This window comes from Danio rerio, chromosome 5, assembly GCF_049306965.1.
Source record: "Danio rerio strain Tuebingen ecotype United States chromosome 5, GRCz12tu, whole genome shotgun sequence".
Taxonomy (NCBI): Eukaryota; Metazoa; Chordata; class Actinopteri; order Cypriniformes; family Danionidae; genus Danio; species Danio rerio.
Window position 1 is genome coordinate 2,622,501 of NC_133180.1, and position 20,000 is coordinate 2,642,500.

General features: G+C 37.8%; 2 protein-coding genes across 14 annotated transcripts in view; one reads left to right on the forward strand and one right to left on the reverse strand.

The window, feature by feature from the left end:
• The window catches only part of si:ch73-55i23.1, a 782,803-nt gene that overhangs the window by 635,056 nt on the left and 127,747 nt on the right, over positions 1–20,000 (forward strand). The window lies entirely within an intron of this gene.
• Positions 1–20,000, reverse strand: part of mcc (MCC regulator of WNT signaling pathway) — a 165,241-nt gene that overhangs the window by 115,685 nt on the left and 29,556 nt on the right. For 3 of the 13 annotated variants that reach the window (XM_073951786.1, XM_073951785.1, XM_021476720.3), the window contains exon 1: positions 19,706–19,965. The exons of the other annotated variants lie outside the window; for them this stretch is intronic. In XM_073951786.1, the coding sequence (XP_073807887.1) occupies positions 19,706–19,762 (57 nt within the window). In that variant the 5' untranslated portion in view covers positions 19,763–19,965. Of the gene's footprint in view, positions 1–19,705; positions 19,966–20,000 lie in introns of those variants that run through there. 13 annotated transcript variants of the gene reach the window in all.

Sequence of the window (20,000 nt, forward strand, 5' to 3'; positions counted from 1 at the left end):
AATGATGATAATAATAATAATAATGATGATGATAACAATAATAAAAATGGTAATAACAATGATAATAATAATGATGATGATGATAATAATAATAAAATAAATTAAATAAATATTGATAATAACACAATACGAATAATAATGATAATAAAAATAATAATAATTATGATGATAATTATAATAATAATAATAATAAAAATGATAATAATAATAATAATAATAATAATGATGATAATGATAATAATAATAATAAAATAAATTAAATAAATAATAATAATAAATAATAATAATAATAATTTTTCTTCATTTTTTTTTTTTGCAAGATACTTTGATTAAGCTCAAAGTGCAATTAAAAGGCCTAATTAGTGTAATTATGCAAGTCAGTGGTTTTTTCTGTAGCTAAATAAATTTATGGTTTAATTGGGTAATTTATTTACTAACATGAACTAATAGTGAAACATTACTTGTACATCATTTATTAATCATAGTTCAACATTTACTAATGGATTGTTAACATCCACAGTCATGCCTGTAAACATTAGCCAATGCATCCTGCGTTAACATCAACTAATGAACGACTGTATATTCATTAACTAACGTTCACAAACATGAGCAAGTACTGTAATAAATATGCTGCTCATTGTTTGTGCATGTTAGTAAATGCATTGACTAAAATTAACTAATAAAACCTTGATGTAGTGTGTATTTATATTTCTTAAGAGGGGTCATAATATTGACCTTAATTATTGTATAAAACTGCATTTATTCCAGCCAAACTATAAGAAAAGAACAGCTGATAATTTCAAATTCACCTGTACATATGCACCATTGCTTCATTCTTTAAAAAGGAGTTTCAACTTTTACCAATCAGATGCAAATGTTCAAAATTGCATTAAAACCCATTTATACTACAGTATATTCCACCTGAGTGCCAGAAAGCAAACCATGCATTCACCCACATACAGCATCTCCTCAACAGCAGCACAGTCATGCCTTCACACGTCTTCCTTATGATTTTGCCTGGTCATGAACATCTGTACCACACACTAAAGCTTCACATCCCTCCAGACAGAAACAGGCTGAGGAATCATCAATATTACTGACATATTCATCATTTAAACATCACATCCTAAAACCATCTGACATCTGATAAATATTTAAGAGACTAACAGTGAATTTCTGCAGGAAGCTTTTCATCTGCTGTGAAGCGCCTGCATGAGCTGAGAAATATTATACATGAGGAGAGAGAGAATTCTTCCTTTTCTGACACTAGACATGTTTGCATCCGAAGATGCGAAGTAGACTAATGCACAAACTGGATTACTGCATCCTTGCTGAAACTCACACTTTTAGTGATCGAAGATTTATGTTAATTTGGCAAGCTGAATGCATTCTGTACTGTACAGATGACACAGAGGAGGCTGATTGAAAACGGTCTACAGCCAATCAGAACGCAGAACACAATGCACTGTAGAAACAAAAAAATGTTATTGCATTAAACTGGCGAAAAACTAAACAGGCCACGAAAAGTAAACCGTGTTATAGCGAGGGACCACTGTAGTGAAGTTTGAGCTCAAAATAGCACACTCTCCAGCTCTATGAAACTGACCCGTTTAGACTTTGATCCAAATTTTGTTGACTGTCGCTTTAAATTCAAATGAGATTGTGCTCTTTTCAGAGGAGGGCGGAGCTACAAATGCCTGTGTGTCAGCATAGTGGCAGATTCAAAAACAAGACTAACGTCCTATGCTAATGAGGGGGAGATGGTCACTAGTGGGCGGGGCTTTCCCCCTCTGATGACACGAACAAAGGGAGAATGTCAATCAAAGTGTCTTCATCAAGTCTGACTATAACAAATGCAATTAATACATGTTTATCAATAGAGGCTAGATGTATTCACACATTGCTGACACACAACTGGGTTTAAACCCCTTAATAAAGTGATTTTTTGCAAAATAGCTCCCCTTTAAACTCCATCTTACAAGACTTTTCAACCTTCTTGCACAATATCCTGCACAATACTGTTCTGTCTTATGGAAAAGTTAGTGGTGGGCTGTTATCGGTGTTAACGTGCTACGTTAACGTGAGACTTTTATCGCGCAATTAAAAAAAATATCGCTGTTAATCTATTCTCAAAGTTGGGTTGGGAGCTGGGTCTATTCTACGCAAGCTATGATGACTTTCACCTTGATATTTTAGCGCGGATGTATACCTGACCGGTGAGTCGTCTGACAAAAAAGTGCCCTTTTGAATCAAATCAGCAGGATGCCTGACTTTAACTGCAGTTCGGCAGTTTCACTCATGAACATTTCATTCATGCCCCCATGACAATTTTCTTACAGGAACATGCATTAAATAAGTTACTGGCGAGTTACTGATGTGCAATAATGTTAAATATATTTATCCTTAATCTCACGCGACAGTACAAAACAGTACTGCTGCTTCAGGATATTTCAGACACATTGGATAATTAAGTGGAGCAAAGCCACACCACATGCAACTCGATCTTCCATTGTTAAATGAATTTGATAAGAAGTGCGCAACATTTTCACGCTAGAAAGCATGTTTATGCAGGAATGTAACTGATATTCTGCAACGGCTGCTTTAAATACGAGATCAATGTAGCGAATTTTGACGCTCTCGCCGCCGGAGCTGAAGGCAGACAGCGGTGTCGACAGAGCGGCCAGAGCGACCTTGGATGCTCTCACCGCTTTCGGTGTGAATGCACAGTAAGGAGTAAGGACTGGGGAAAGTGTCATGGAATTTAATAACGCACGCCGAATGGCATTTCGCAATGTGTGTGTGTGTGCGGTCCTTTACTGACAGCCGCATGTGTGGATCTTGTCGGAAAATATGGCGAAAAGTCCTACATGAAATTATACGATATAGCTGTATGTGGGCGGAGTAATACACAAAGGGTAAAGAGGCTGTACGGGTGCTGATATTACTTAAATATATCACGGCTATCAGCCAATCAGATTCGAGAACCAGACAGAACTGTTTGTGTGTGTGTGTGTGTGTGTGTGTGTGTGTGTATATATATATATATATATATATATATATATATATATATATATATAAATATTGTGCAAGTGGAGTGTGTGTGTGTGTGTGTGTGTGTATATATATATATATATATATATATATATATATATATATATATATATATATATATATATATATATATATATATATATATATATATATATTGTGCAAGTGGAGTGTATGTGTGTGTGTGTATGTATATATATATTGTGCAAGTGGAGTGTGTGTGTGTGTGTGTGTATATATATATATATTGTGCAAATGGAGTGTGTGTGTGTGTGTGTGTGTGTGTGTGTGTGTGTGTGTATATATATATATATTGTGCAAGTGGAGTGTGTGTGTGTGTGTGTGTGTGTGTGTGTGTATATATATATATTGTGCAAGTGGAGTGTGTGTGTGTGTGTGTGTGTGTGTGTGTGTGTGTGTGTGTGTGTGTGTGTGTGTGTGTGTGTGTGTGTGTGTATATATATATATATATATATATATGAATAAAAACATCTTACTCGTATCTTAGGAACGGTATAGCAGAAAATTTAGATGATTTTATCCTATGCCTAGTGTACAGAACAAACCACTGTTATACAATGACTTGCCTAATTACCCTAACTTTACCCTAATTACCCTAGTGAAGGCTTTAAATGTCACTTTAAGCTGTATAGAAGTGTCTTGAAGAATATCTAGTCTAATATTATTTACTGTCATCATGACTAAGAGAAAATAAATCAGTTATTAGAGATGAGTTACTAAACTCTTTTAATAAAAAATGTGCTGAAAACAAAAATCTTCTTCCCGTTGAACAGAAATTGGGGAGAAATATACAGGGGAGGCTAATAATTCTGTCCACACATGTAGCAGAATCACATTAAAGCTCAACATGAACTTGGAACGCCTGAACTCACGATCAGTCCATTCCTGTAATGAACTACTGAGCTCCTTTTTCCTCTCTGTCTCTCTCTCACGCACACACAAACAAAGCCCATAAAACGCTGTGGATTTACCTGCCCCGCGGGTTTAATAAAGCACGCTGTAAATTTGTATAAAATAAAAGCCCGTTTCATATCTACACTGGCTCATTGTTGGAGGGCTGTGGTGCGGTCGGGCCTGTAAATCGCCGTTTTCCTCTCCGGTGAGTTTGTCTTCGCTGCAGAAGTGCTATAAATCACAGCGCCCGTCAAAACACAAGCTCAACGTTCTGCTTTCACAATCTCCCGTCACATCCATCAGAGCGCCGAGAGCTTTACGGTGCTCCTCGCCGTCTGTCAACCTGACGGAAACACAGAGCTCGCGGTGACGGTAAATCTGGAGACATTAGTACCCTGAAAACTAGCAGCTTGAAGACGCTGCACAGTGAAAGAGACGGAGGAGGATCCTACAGCTGTGGGTTTACCTCAAATTCAAGGAGTTGTCAAGGACTTTCCAGGTTTAAAGTGTTTCTATGATGAACGTCATCTTTTGTAAGCTGTTTGGACAGAACTGTGTGTAGTATAGTGTGTTTACAGTCATATTGGGGTGATATAAACACAATAAGCCTCTTTTTTAAAATTTCCTGATGTTAAAGTAGGATCCAAATCAATTTAGAGTTCGACTGCAACGTAACATAGAAGTGCGTTTTTTCCCGCACACTGAATTGATTGACAGCCGTGTATTAACATGTCTCAGTAATAATGTGTATAAACATATCCACAAAACAGGACGTGCGCAAAGCAACCGGGATTAAAAGATCTCGAGCTCTCTGTGATCATCAGCACCTCAAGAATGAGTTTCGTAAGTTTAAAACGTTTCAAAAAACAGTGCATGTTTGTAATAAACACAGTAAAATCGATGTAATTCGTCACCACAGCCGCATGTCAGCACAATTATAGAAGAAGACTCTTCAATCCCAGATTGTCGACATTAAATCTGTTTTTTTTTTTAACATGAACATAACGGATATTACTAGCAGTGGATATTAACGTGTATCCTGTCACATTTGGCGTGCAAAACAGTGTAAAGCTAAATATGCACGCTACGTTTGTGTACACGTGAACTTTGTAATGACATTGTGTGACTCAACGTTGCAGAAAGGCTTGAATTAACTCAACAACAAATAATAATAATTCCATGCATTTATATAGCATTTTCTAGACACTGGGGGGATCTCCTCATCCACCACCAGCGTGCAGCATCCACCTGGCAGCCATATTGCACCAGACCAACTAGGATTGGGCGATGTCGACCTATTTGGCATCATACGATGTCTAATTTGAAACATTGCGATGGACGATGGCATCGTCGTCATAGGCAGCAGTGAATTAATTATGAATAATTAATTAATTCATAACAAATACATTTTTTGTAGCCTACCGTTTAAACTACCTGACCCACATGCTCTTTGTTTTACCCATAACAAGTCATACAGTAAATGAATAAAGATAAGTTACGCACATGATTAACACAATACGTGTCGAATAAAGCGGCGTGAGTTAGGTGTTTTGCGCGATTGAAGTGATTGATACGCGTATTGCACAAATCGCTCAAATTGGAAAACGTCAGCGGACATTAGCGGCGTGTTAAACTCTCAAACTCTGTGGACCCGGTACCGGGTCCATGACGTCATCGAATTTCCCCTTTAAGATTTAAAGGGCTAGCATTGCACCAGACCCCCTTAAGTGATTTTGTTTGAAACTGTCGAATCTATATTTTATGCACATATGGATCACTTTGGTTTTTAATGTACTGTACAAAACTTATTTACACTTAAATGCACAGTATTTTGGATACCCGAGCTGGGTATTGAACATTGGTTCATTTTCATATGGTTCATATAAGACACATGTACAAGTTATAGCTCAAATGAAAGCTCTTGCCCGTGCTCATACGGTTCTAGCGTTCTCTTTACTGAATTATATTCACTTATCAATCAGTTAAGGAATGAATCGCGGTGTTTCCATGGTGGAGAAGTGAAAACAATACATTTATGATCAATAAGCAGCCCCAGATAGCACAGACAGCTGTCATCTCTTACCTTATGCTGTGCGCTTCAGGGCTATTTCTCCTCTGTTTTTGAGGTGATGTGCATAAGTAATCCTTTTATATGTCTGATGTGGTCCAAACACAGTGAATTATGTTTGATCAAACAACAGAATGGTGAAATATGAAAACAATGATTGCTCCCTGTGGCTTGTACAGCACCTCTCATTAGTTGAAATACAATAACTTTTGCATAGATTATGGTGGAGACATTTTACTTTTTTCCTATGATTACAGACATGTGCAGGAACCACCAACATTAATTACAGCACGCTAGACCACACAGAACCTAAAGGGGACACTTTCAAATCTGAGTTTATAAAAAAAAAATACAAAAAGCACCTCTTTTTTTAGGTGTTTATTATAACAGACAACATATACAGATATTTTAAACACTTTCAATAGAGTTTTATGAAAATTCAAAGGGTTTTCTTTAAAATGATACCAAATTTTTGCATTTACACCTCTGCATGTGGATTTGGGAAGCTTTTAAATTTGGGTAGGCAAAATCCAGGCGGAAATCCCTAAATAGCACTGGGGTTTAACCAATCATGAGCTTTTTCTTCTAGGGCAGTGATTATGACCTATTGCCTGTTGTTGGTGTCCCGGGGAAAGATCCTCCTGCCGACATCAGACAACAGTTGATCGAACTGGGCTCGGCTCAGTCTGAGGCACCACTGAAAGCTTCCATCATCCAGGGATAGTTTCTGGAAGGGTTAATGAAATCAGGGCTGGGAACACCTCTAAAGGATCTACTGGACACAGACACGGCTCCAAACAAATCGACGCTGTTTATCAACCTTCCTAAAGCACACAACCACAGCTACTCTCTCAATATAATCCCTGTTAGTCATTTCGCAACGAAGCTAGACTCACAGGGCAAACAGAAGCCCTGTGTCATGACTGTCTGAAACCACCAGATGGCACTGTGGTTCGCTGTGAACTCTGGTGGCGAACTACAGTTGCTACAAGTTCTACAAGTTCATACATGCCTCGTGCACACACCCGGAACCCACTTATACTGATTTGCAATGCACAGCTGTCTCTGTTTTCCTGTTGATTTCATGGACTATTTATTCACTCTTTAACCATTGTTTGTCACTGCGTCATTTGTCTTTCTTGTCTTCATAGCCTAGTAAGTCTTGTTTGGTTTCTTGTTTTGTTTGTTTATTTGTTACTTTGTACCTTGAATGTTTTGTCTTTCTGTTACTACACGATTATTAACACGATTATCATTATTAAACTGCAATTGGATCCTACACCTTTTTTTTTTCTCCGTCCCATCAACAAACCTTGACACCCTGCCCATGACGTGAATCCGCATCTATTGTCAAGCGAGTTTGACGCGCAAATGAAGCAGATTTGACGCACAAATAAAGCGAGTAAATTGTTCATGCATTTATTTATGCGTAAATATTGCATAACACAGAATTAGATGTCTCCAGAATGTGTCTGTAAAGTTTTAGCTTGAAATACGCAGCAGATTATTTACCACACAATGCAGAGTATCCCCATTTTAGGATCTGGTACTTTAGAGACTCTGAAGCTATTTTTGTTTCCTGTGTATTTAAATAAAAATGTATTTTTGATGATTGGGATGCAGTTCAACAGATGATTCATGGGAAAAATTATTATTATTTATTACAAGTTATTATTTGTTGCTCTTAAAACTGGGACCGATGACGAGACTTTTGAAGAAATCTGTTGTGCTTGTGATGAAGCTTTGATTAGTTTAAAGCTCTGAAAAATCAATTCTGATCAAAAATTGCACTTCTCTGCTCTCAAATTCACATGTCGTGTTGTGGGCTCAGTATCAGTGCGCAGTGGAGGTCTCTCCAGACACTGCAGGAGCACAGATCTTGTAAAATGATGATGAAGAGCGTCAGCATTTCTCTTATACAGTCCCCCGGAGCCCTGTTCTCCCAAATCCGACCGTCTCGACCCCACAGACGGCTGAAATCCTCCATCTAAAGAGCCGTCCTACAGCCCTGAACGCAGGCACTAAATCAGCATGAAGAGGCCAAGCAGAGATAAAAATAGACAGCAGCCTGTGCTTATCAAACAGTGCTCTTCTTCTGGCCGCCTGCCACCGCTTTCAGATAAAGAGAGCTCTGTTTCACGTCTGCTGACCGGAGGAGGCGATGCAGCAAAACAGTTCAAATAAAGGGGAGCTATTATACTAAAATCACGTTAATAAGGGGTTTAAACCCAGTTGTGGGGCAGCAGTGTGTGAATATATCCAGCCTCTAATGATAAACATGTATTAATTGCATTTGTTTTAGTCAGACTTGATGAACACACTTTGATTGACATTCTCCCTTTGCACGTGTCATCAGAGGGGGAAAGCCCCGCCCACTAGTAACCATCTCTCCCTCATTAGCACAGGACGTTAATCTTGCTTTTAAATCTGCCGCTATGCTGACACACAGGCATCTGTAGCTCCGCCCTTTTTTGAAAAGAGCACAATCTCGTTGGAATTTAAAGCGACAGTCAACAAAATGCCACAACAATTGGGTGAATTGGGACTGGATGGATGGATCGGGATTGAATGGACCGGGATTAATGAATGGATTGGGATTGGATGAATTGGGATTGGATGGATGGATTGGTTGGATGAATTGGGATTGAAATTGAATGGAGATTGGATGGACTGGGATTGGGATTGAATGGATGGACTGGGATTGGTAGATCTATTGGGATTGGATAGAGGAATTGGGATTTAATGGATGGATTGGATGGATGGATGGATTGATGGTTGGATTGGGATCGGATGAACTTGGATTTAATGGATGGATTGGGATTGGATGGATGAATTGGATGGATTGGGATTAGATGGATGTGTTGGGATCGGATGGACAAATGGATTGGGATAGGATGGACTGATGTTAGATGAATGGATCGGGTGAATTGGGATTGGATGGATTGATATTAGATGAATGGATTAAGATTGGATGTATTGAGATTGGATTAATGGATTGGGATTAGGAGATGTTGGATTGGATGGATGGATTAGGATTAGATGAATTGGGATTTAATGGACAGATTAGATGGATTGGGATTGAATGGATGGATGGATGGATGGATGGATGGATGGATGGATGGATGGATGGATGGATGGATGGATAGAGGGGATTGGATTGATTGGGATTGGATGAACTGGGATTTAATGGATGTATTAGATGGATTAGAATTGGATGGATGGATTGGGATTGGATTGGTTGGGTTTGGATGGATTGGGATTGGATGGATTGGTATTGGATGGATTGGGATTGGATGGATGGATTGGGATTTAAATTCAATGGAGATTGGATGGCGGGATTGGGGTTGAATGGATGGATTGGGATTGGATGGATTGGATGAAGATTTTATGGCTTGGGATTGGATGGATGGATGTATAGACGCTGAAACTTGTGAAGTCACTGCAGTTTTTAACCATACGAACTAAAATTTTAGGCCTGTGATTGTGTAAGCATTCAAGAGCAGGAGATTGTTTTATTTGTATCTTTAATAAACATTTATTTTGTAAAATTATTTTTACAATGAAGACTACACTGTGCTTTTTTACATTTGAATATTAAACTTACGTACCCGAATATTATTAGACTCCCCATAAAAAGCATAAAGCACCATCTATTTCACTTTTTCTTTGCTCTATTGTATTTATTTTATTTTATTTTGTGTGTGATTCACTCCAGTACAAAATCATCCCAGTCAATCTAGCTGAATGAATTACTTCTAAATACAGGGTTCTTACACTTTTTCCAACTTCAAATTCCAGCACTTTTCCAGCACTTTCAAGGTGCATTTATATGCTTTTCCAGCACCTAATAACCACGGTTAATTCTGTTTATTTATGCTGTATGTACTTTTTCACATTTAAATCCATTATGCTATTTTAAAAAACACAATATGACATTTCAACTTCAATTGTTGAGTACTTCAGAGCATAGATTTATTGGGATAAGTTCACCCAAAAATGATTAAAAATTAAATAAAATAAAAAGTTGTTATTGGATGAAGTATGTTTTTAAGTTTGGTCTTCTTTGGTCTTAAGTTTGGATATCTAAAAAAATGAGCTTACAGTCAGATTTTGTTTGGGTGTAGTACCAAACTTTCATGACCAGTCGTTATTTTTTACAGTCATTGGATTGACGTTTCAGGTGCAAAGATGCATTCTGGGTGAATGTCTCCTAAATACATATGAAGCTAATAGTGCTAAGACAATCTGAATTTGAATTGTGTTAATTTGAATTCTTAAAAACTTAAAACTTTATTTTTACATACCCAATATCTGCAGTCTTTGAATTCAGAACCCCAAAAAAATATGAAAAAAAAAAAAAGTTTAAAAATATGTCTATAAAAATCTGACTTAAAAAATTAGGTTGTCTTAAATTTCAGATGTTCAATAATCAAGTTAAGAAATACAAATTCAAAACATTTCTAATAGGACATAATCAGTTTTATTAACTTACAGTTGTTAATAATTCAATTTAACACAATTCAAATTCAGATTGTTTTGGCTTGTTATTAGCTCCGTAAATACGCGCATGCAATTAATATTTTGCAATGAAAACTGATCACACAACAACAATTTATGCACTCGCACATATGCTCCCAAATATATTTTGAGGTCACATAGATAAAATCGTGTGCATATGCAACCAAAACAGTCACAATTTCGAACCCTGCTAATTTAAATTCAAGCAGGTTCAAGCACTTTATCTAAAATCCAAGCACTTTTCTAACCTTGAAAACACAATATTAAAAATCAAGCATTTTCCAGGATTTCCAGCACCCGTAAGAACCCTGTAAATAGGTTGGTTCATCTGTATGGTGAAATTATATTCACATCCCAATATACATCACAAAAAAAACGTCCTATTTTTTTCTAATATCGTGCAGCAGCCCTATTCTGAAATGTGACTACTGTAGATATAGATGCTGAAACGATATATTGTGCAGCCTTACTGTCAAGGATTAGACTCATTACTGAAGATGCATCTCCAGCTGATTTCTACAAACTGAGGCATAATTGACAATCATTTCAGTTCCAATCAAACAGCACAGCATGCAGTAAACATTCATTTATGTGCTAAATCCCCAGAGACGCTCCTCAATGCTGCAAGTCTCCTCAATTCCAGACAATCCCAGATCAATGTGAGCGGATCAACATCTGTAAACATCCTTAAACACAAGCCTGTATTCCCTCGGCCATAAAACAGCGTTCCCTGACAAGCAGCAGCTGTTCGGAAAAGTACATTTGACATAAACACATGTCTGGCCAATTAAAACGTTACGCCAGCAGGTCCCAATCAAAGCTGCTCCCTATTAAGTGTGGCTTATAAAGCGTTCGGTATCGGATCAAACAAGAGGGAGAGTAAGACAAGACTTCATTACATGCCTAAAAACAGCAGCAGATCATAAAACACACGACAAGACATTACAAGCACGTGCTGGAAAACGTCTTCAGCTCAAGAAATCTATAATATTGTATGCTCAAGATATATTTAGGCCCTACAAATAAGATGTATGTATTCCATATGCATATAAAGAAATCTGTGCACTCAAATAAATATGTTGGCCTAACAAAATTGCATATACAATTTCCATTCACTTGGATTATATACTTTTAATTGCATCCAAAGTTTGTTTTGATATAATTTGTATGTGTGCTGTATACAGGGTGGGCCATTTATATGGATAGACCTTAATAAAATGGGAATGGTTGGTGATATTAACGTCTTGTTTGTGGCACATTAGTATGTAAGGGGGCAAACTTTTCAAGATGGGTGGTGGCCATGGAGGCCATTTTGAAGTCGGCCATCTTGGATCCAACTTTAGTTTTTTCAATAGGAAGAGGGTCATGTGACACAAACTTATTGGGAATTTCACAAGAAAAACAGCGGTGTGTTTGCTTTAACTTTATTCTTTCATGAGTTATTTACAAGTTTCTGACCACTTATAAAATGTGTTCAATGTGCTGCCCATGGTGTTGGATTGTCAATGCAACCCTCTTCTCAGACTCTTCACACACTGATAGCAACACCACAGGAGAAATGCCAGCACAGGCTTCCAGTATGCGTAGTTTCAGGTGCTGCACATCTTGTGTCTTCACACCACAGATAAATCTACAAGAAGAGGTGATACACCCAAGAAGTGCTAATTATACAAATAGTTTAAGAGTTTTTCTACAGGTGGTTTGTCAAGCCCACTCACCTGTGTGAAGCAGACTTCATGCACAATGTTTTTTTTTTGTGCAGAACTGGTGCAAATGTCAGAGGGATGAATGTGTGTAGCTACTGCATGTTCTGTGACGGTTGGTCTAATTTATGGTGTAGTACTGATCATGTTAATTTGCTTTAAAATGTAAATCTTCCTTTGAACAGCTGAAGTGTTATCTGCTTTTTCAGTGTAAAGAAGGTACAGTACAGTTTACAAAAGAATACTTAACTTTTTTAAGTATTCATTCATTCATTCATTCATTCATTCATTCATTCATTCATTCATTCATTCATTCATTTTCTTGTCGGCTTAAGCCTGATTTATACTTCTGCGCCAAGTGACCGAGTGAGGCTGTGCATTTATACTTCTGTGCGCTGTCTCTGTTGGTCTGCATTAACACTTCCGAAATGCTAGTTGGCAGTGAGGTGTTAATGTTCCTCTGTGTCGAGTTTCTTCGCTGCTGTTTTGCTTTTCCTGAACACTTCCTGGATGTACAAGTGGCTCAAACTCGCTCATTTTGAGGCAGGAACCGGCGGACGTGCAACAACTTTAACTATGAGGTAAACACAAAACAAAACTTTCCATCCGGAGCTCCTTCACGGGACTCCACACTTGTAAACAATCGCTCCATTGGGTTCGCGCCATTCGCGCTGCTCTCTGTCCCGCCCAGACTCGTAAGCGCTACCAAGCCGACCAATCACAGAGCTTGCGCTATGCGTTGTTGCGACGTGTAGTTACATTTTTTGGGAAGTGCACGTCAGTGACGCCGATGGCCACGGCAAAGGGCTATGCGTCAGCGCCGTAGCATACGCCGGTGTTTGACGCAGAAGTATAAATCAGCCTTTAGTCCCTTTATTTATCTGGGGTCGCCACAGTGGAATGAACCACCAATTTTTCTAAGTATATTTTTGTAAATCATCATCAGGCAGAATATTATTTTTGAATATTTTTTGTAATATATGAAAAGTTTTATTTAGAAAAGTGTACTTTTATTATGTTTTTGTAAGCATATTTTTGTAAATCATTAATTTTTAATTTACTTCATACCTGTAATACTATTACTTTATTAGTATTCATATTTTAACTAATAAGTGAAGATACATATTTTAAAAAGCTTTTAATCATTTTATTGTTGGACAATTTTGAAACTTTAAAAATGTTCATAGTAAAATATTGTGATACTATTGAATAAGCTCAATGAAACGCAAACAGTTTTTTAGTTTGGTTAAACATTATATCAATTTTAGAATAGTTGAACTTGCATAACTACATAAATTAAAGCTAAATTATGAATGTTACATTGATTAAACTAAACAATATTACATTACCTTCATGCAACTTAGGTTCACTAAAATAAATATTCTTTCTTTAAAGGTAACCTAACTCTGTTATGTGGAATCAGTGGACATAAAGTTAATTAACACCAACCAGGGTTGGGCCGAAAGATGATGCCATCGTCCATCGCCGATAAACTTTACAATGCTCAGCCGATCCATCGCCCCACCCCACATTTATATTGATATGTAACTTATTATTTGCACGTAATCTTAATAACAATAAGAGTCTTTTCATGAGCTGTGTTACATTTTACATATAGCTGCCGCTTGCACGGCTGACAGACTCGTGCGGATTAAATGAAGGATTATACAGCACCTCTCACGCTTAAAATGTGTAGACTCAGTGGCAAACGCTGTTACCTGCAAAGCCCATCCCACAGACTTTACACTGAATGGCTTTAGTCATTTTTATAGCGGACTTTAAACACTGGAAGTCTTTTATCCACTCTTGGTAAAGTGTAAAGGGTGGAGTAACATTCAGCACATGATCACTAATAAGATGTGCCATTATTAGTAACTGTAGGTGGTTTCTAAAACTAAATCTGCCGGTGTTATTTTCATTCTCTCTACTTCAGCTCCTGTAGCTCTATCATCTGAAGGCAGAAGGTGTTGACTGAGTGATTGACAGCTGATATTAACCAATCATTTGCGTTCAGTTAGAGCAGTGGGCCAATAAGAGGAGCACAAAGGCGGGGCAAGCATTGCAGGCTTTCTTTACTTCAGCAAGTTCACATAACAACTGTTTACTCTGCTCCTATTTGGCGTTTTTAGGTGCAGAGATGCATTCTGCATAAATGTCGCCTGAATCCGCGCACACGGTGACGATTTTGCTGTGAAAACGATGAAAATGTATGCACAAATGCTTCCTAATATACTTTAAGGTGGCATAGATAAAATTTCGGGTGTATATGTGACCAAAACAGTCAAACCCTAGCATCTTTACTTGTTATTATTTCCTCGTAATAATAATAATAAAATAATGAACTTATCATCAATTACAATACAAATTACAGTGAACTCCAAATAAACTCTCGTCTCCTCCACCAGCTGCGAAAAAAAGCCATTATAAAGACACGGATCACTGCCTATTCATGCCAGAGTCCCGCGGAGAAAAAGTTATTGACTGGTAGTCATGTGTGTGTAACTTTATTTATTTATGTTTGGTTATGTGTAAAGCAAAGACCATGTGGGTCAGGTAGTGAAAACGATAGGCTACAATGAATTAATTCGTTATGAATTAATTGATATTTAACAACCACCCACACCCCCCGCCTACGACGACGATGCCATCGTCCATCGCAATGTTTCACATTAGACATTATACAATGCCAAATTGGTCAACATCGCCCAACCCTAACGCCCACATATCATTTTTTGAGTGTATTTCAGCAGTTTAGAGAAATAACAAGGGTCTAAATACAGATCAAAACAACAGACAACCTCAATGACAAACACAAAGTCCCGCTTTCTATCATTTCAAAGCAAAGCAAAGACCATGTGGGTCAGGTAGTGAAAACGGTAGGCTACAATTAATTAATTCGTTATAAATTCATTGATATTTAACAACCACCCCAACCCTTGCCTGCAACGACGATGCCATCCGTCCATCACGATGCTTCACATTAGACATCATACAATGCCAAATTGGTCAACATCGCCCAACCCTAACGCCAACATATCATTTTTTGAGTGTATTTCAGCAGTTTAGAGACATAAGAAGTGTCTAAATACAAACCAATCAACAGCCAGCCTAAAAAATGGGTAGAATAGCCAGATCAGCTCAATAGTACTGCACTCAACATTGATTTCCGCTGCTTGTTCAAGCTACATATAAAAAGAGCCAAAGCAACACAATTCAAGAGCTTTTGAAGGGGACAACTTATTTGTGTTATGTTCAAGCCACTTCAATTTGTCAAAGGTGTCAAACACAACAAGTGTCAAAACACAAATCAAAACAACATCAATTTAGAGACATAACAAGGGTCTAAATACAGATCAAAACAACAGACAACCTCAATGAAAAACACAAAGTCCCGCTTTCTATCAATTCAAAGCAAAGCAAAGACCATGTGGGTCAGGTAGTGAAAAGATAGGCTACAATGAATTAATTCGTTATGAATTAATTGATATTTAACAACCACCCACACCCCCCCGCCTACGACGACGATGCCATCGTCCATCGCAATGTTTCACATTAGACATTATACAATGCCAATTTGGTCAACATCACCCAACCCTAACGCCAACATATCATTTTTTGAGTGTATTTCAGCAGTTTAGAGACATAACAAGTGTCCAAATACAAATCAATCAACAGCCAGCCTAAAAAATGGGTAGAATAGCCAGATCAGCTCAATAGTACTGCACTCAACATTGATTTCCGCTGCTTGTTCAAGCTACATATAAAATGAGCCGAACTAACACAATTCAAGAGCTTTTGAAGGGGACAACTTATTTGTGTTATGTTCAAACCACTTAAATTTGTCAAAGGTGTCAAACACAACAAGTGTCTAAACACAAATCAAAACAACAGCCATCCTCAATGACATTACAACATCAGGGGTGTTAGGAATAACTCTGAAATAGCCAGTTCAGCTCAACAGTAAAGGCACATAACTTTGGTTTCAATCAACTTTTTCCATTTCATGTACAATCTGACATCTGTCTCCTTTAAAATAAGCTGATATTTCATCAATTTAGAGAAATAACAAGGGTCTAAATACAGATCAAAGAAACAGACAACCTCAATGACAAACACAAAGTCCCGCTTTCTATTATTTTAAAGCAAAGCAAAGACCATGTAGGTCAGGTAGTGAAAACGGCAGGCTACAATTAATTAATTCGTTATGAATTTATTGATATTTAACAACCACCCCCATCCCCCGCCTACGACGACGATGCCATCGTCCATCACGATGTTTCACATTAGACATCGTACAATGCCAAATTGGTCAACATCACCCAACCTTAATGCCAACATATTAGGGATGGGAAGATTAACCGATATGTATCGATATGAGGTCATGCGCGTGCACGATGCGAGTGCATCGGTAGAGAAGCAGAGGATGAATGAAATTTTGGAAGCAAATCGAGATGCATCGGTTTTTGCGAGATACAGCTTATATTTTTAATATAGAATGTATTTTTTATTTATTAACAAGTGTTGTCAACCTGTTTTTGGCGCATAATTTAATCAACCTACATAAAGTATGCCTTAGCAACGGACTTGCGGATGTGTACACTTACACTACAACTCAGTGTATCAGGTGTGCGGATGAAGCTAGTGGAGCGCCCTCAGAAAGTGCGAGAAGCAAAACAAACATTTTATTCCTCACTGAGTTCTAAATCTAAAGTATGTCAACATTATGGATTTAAGGATGGACGACATGACAGGACAGATGCAATTTGCAAAATGTGCCGCGCATCTGTAAAATACGCGGGCAGTACGACTAATCTGAAATGTCACTTGAAGCGGCGCCACGGTGTTGTTGTGGAAGCATCTTCCAGTGTTTCTGCATCCCCGGCTTCCTGCTCTGCTTCAACTGTAGCTACCAGCTCCAAAAGTGGTGAGAAAAGCATTGCAAGTTTTTTCCATGCGCAACAGTTTTGTGCGCTCTACGCCAATAACGAATGCTATTGCATTGTTCATCTGCAAAGATATTCAGCCTAGTGTCACGGAGAACAAAGGTTTTAAACACCTCCTGTTAATTTTTATTTATTTATATTTTTATTAGCCTGTTGTTTACAGTGACAGTGATGTTTCAACGCAGCATAACACTGCAAGTTCACCACCTTAAGTTTTGAATATTCAGTGGCACAATATATCTTTGTAAAACTTGTTTTCATAGTTGAAAAGTTAAATCACAATTCTTGTTGTGCAATGCTCAACCTTTATGTTAAAAGAGTGCAAATAAATATATTTTAATATATATTGCACTTATACATTCTGTTTATCTTGAAAATACTTAAATAATATGTGCTGTATGTTCTAAAATGGCCCTCTACTGTAAACTGACACTCTGGCTCTGAGAGAAAAGCCAGTTTGTAAAAAAAAGTCTTGGTTTTGCTTGGTTAATAACTAATCAAACTCATTCAATGGCACAGCATCCTCTTTCACATCATCTCATAAACTTGATCTAATTAGTTAGTGCTGAATTATCGCATTGTATCGTGATATGGGTGTGAATCGTATCGTGTTGCATCGCAATATGTCACAAATGTATTGCTAATATATCGGATCGTATTCTTTGTATCGAGATGCGTATCGGATCGGCATTATAGCTTAGATGCCCAACCCTACAACTTATCATTTTTTGAGTGTATTTCAGCAGTTTAGAGACATAACAAGTGTCTAAACACAAATCAAAACAACAGCCATCCTCAATGACATTACAACATCAGGGGTCTGTTCTTCGTACCTCGCTTAAATGATCTAAGATGATTTGGCAGATCCTGGATCTTTTAATCTTGATAACTGATCTCTCGCTAATTTGGTTCTTCAAACAAGTTCGCGAATCAGATTAAAATGTCTGGATGAACTGATCTGAGATCGCTGCATCTGTTGTTAAGGACAGATCTATCGATCCTCGAAATCATGATCAGCAATGCAACGATTGGCTGACGGCACAGCAGCGTAATGACATCATCTGATTAATATTCAATTATCCATGTGAGCAAAATTACATCAAATTAGCAGTAAACGGCTTGTTAAATATGACACGCAGTAACTTCACATTTGTTGTGAGCTGCAGGCTTTACACTTTCATTTGTCAAGACAAGAGTATTCATCATGTATTTCAATGCAAATCAATGTATTTAGTTCTACATTTAGAAAAGATTTTCTTTATTATAGTACAGTTTTTTAATCGGTGTAAAGAATAACTGGTTGTTTCCAAAAGCATTTTGATATTGGTAAAGGCGTCTGCAACTTTTGTGAAGCATCAAATCACTGTCATATTAACTGTCAAAACATGTTCATGACTGCATAAATGTATTATTGCTTTAAAAAAAAGTCACATATTGTGCATTTCTATTATACACAATTTGTACTAAAGTGATCTAAAAAGTTCATATCAATAAGTTTTCTCTTTGCACCACCAGGTGGCAGTCTTTGTATTTTCATTTCGATGGTGCAGATTGCATAAGTTTTATTAATATGTATAACTTTATTTATTTTATTAATGACTATAACTTTATATGTATATATATAGTTAAAAACTATTTACTATTTTCCCAAGTGTATATAACTTTTACTGTAAGAAAGTATCAGAACTCGGTACATACTTTCTGTATTATCTTTGCTTGAACTGAGCCGATCTAATCCTGTTTATATGATTTGAACCTGCTCCCGATCAGGTTTGACTTAGCAGATCTGTTGCCATGACAACAACTCTCGGATCAGCTTTGAAGAACGAAACGATCCTGGATCGTGTCAAATCGTCAATATCCAAATCCAGCTAACTGAGTAATCCACGTACGAAGAACGGACCCCAGGGATGTTAGGAATAACTCTGAATTAGCCAGTTCAGCTCAACAGTAAAGGCACATAACTTTGGTTTCAATCAACCTTTTCCATTTCATGTACAATCTGACATCTGTCTCCTTTAAAATAAGCTGATATTTCATCAATTTAGAGAAATAACAAGGGTCTAAATACAGATCAAAACAACAGACAACCTCAATGACAAACACAAAGTCCCGCTTTCTATTATTTCAATGTCAGGCACTGTGCTATAATGTTTGCTGCTTGTTCACAATACTTATTTAAAACCAGCTGAATCAACACAAGTCAAGAGCTGTTTTATGAGAACTTATTTGCATAATGTTCAATCCACTTAAATTTGTGTCAAGTGTCAAACATAACAAGTGTCTAAAGACAACAGCCAACCTCAATGACAAACGCTGACTTTGAAGTCTCAGTATCTTATAATTACAATGTCAGGGGTGTTAGGAATATTTCTGAAACGGTCAGTTCAGCTCAACAGAATGTGCTGGTAAATCTCACACACACACACACACACACACACACACACACACACACACACACACACACACACACACACACACACACACACACACACAGGAACTCGTCTCACCTCGCTCCCCTCGGCCGCCGCTTCTCTGCCTGCGTTTACAGCCACTCCAGAGTTCATGGTCTGTAAATTCAGACACACACGGCTGCGCGCTCAGGCTCCTGCGGCTTCAGTAATCCACACACACCGCCAACAGCTCATCCTCCAGCCCTGCAGTATATTCCCAACGCAATCCCAGCGGAAAAAACACACACGAGACGCGATTAAATCCACACACCGCAGCGCAACACCGATCCGCACACACAGACATCCAGCCAGAGACTGAGCAGGAGAGAGAGAGCGGGAGAGAGAGAGAGAG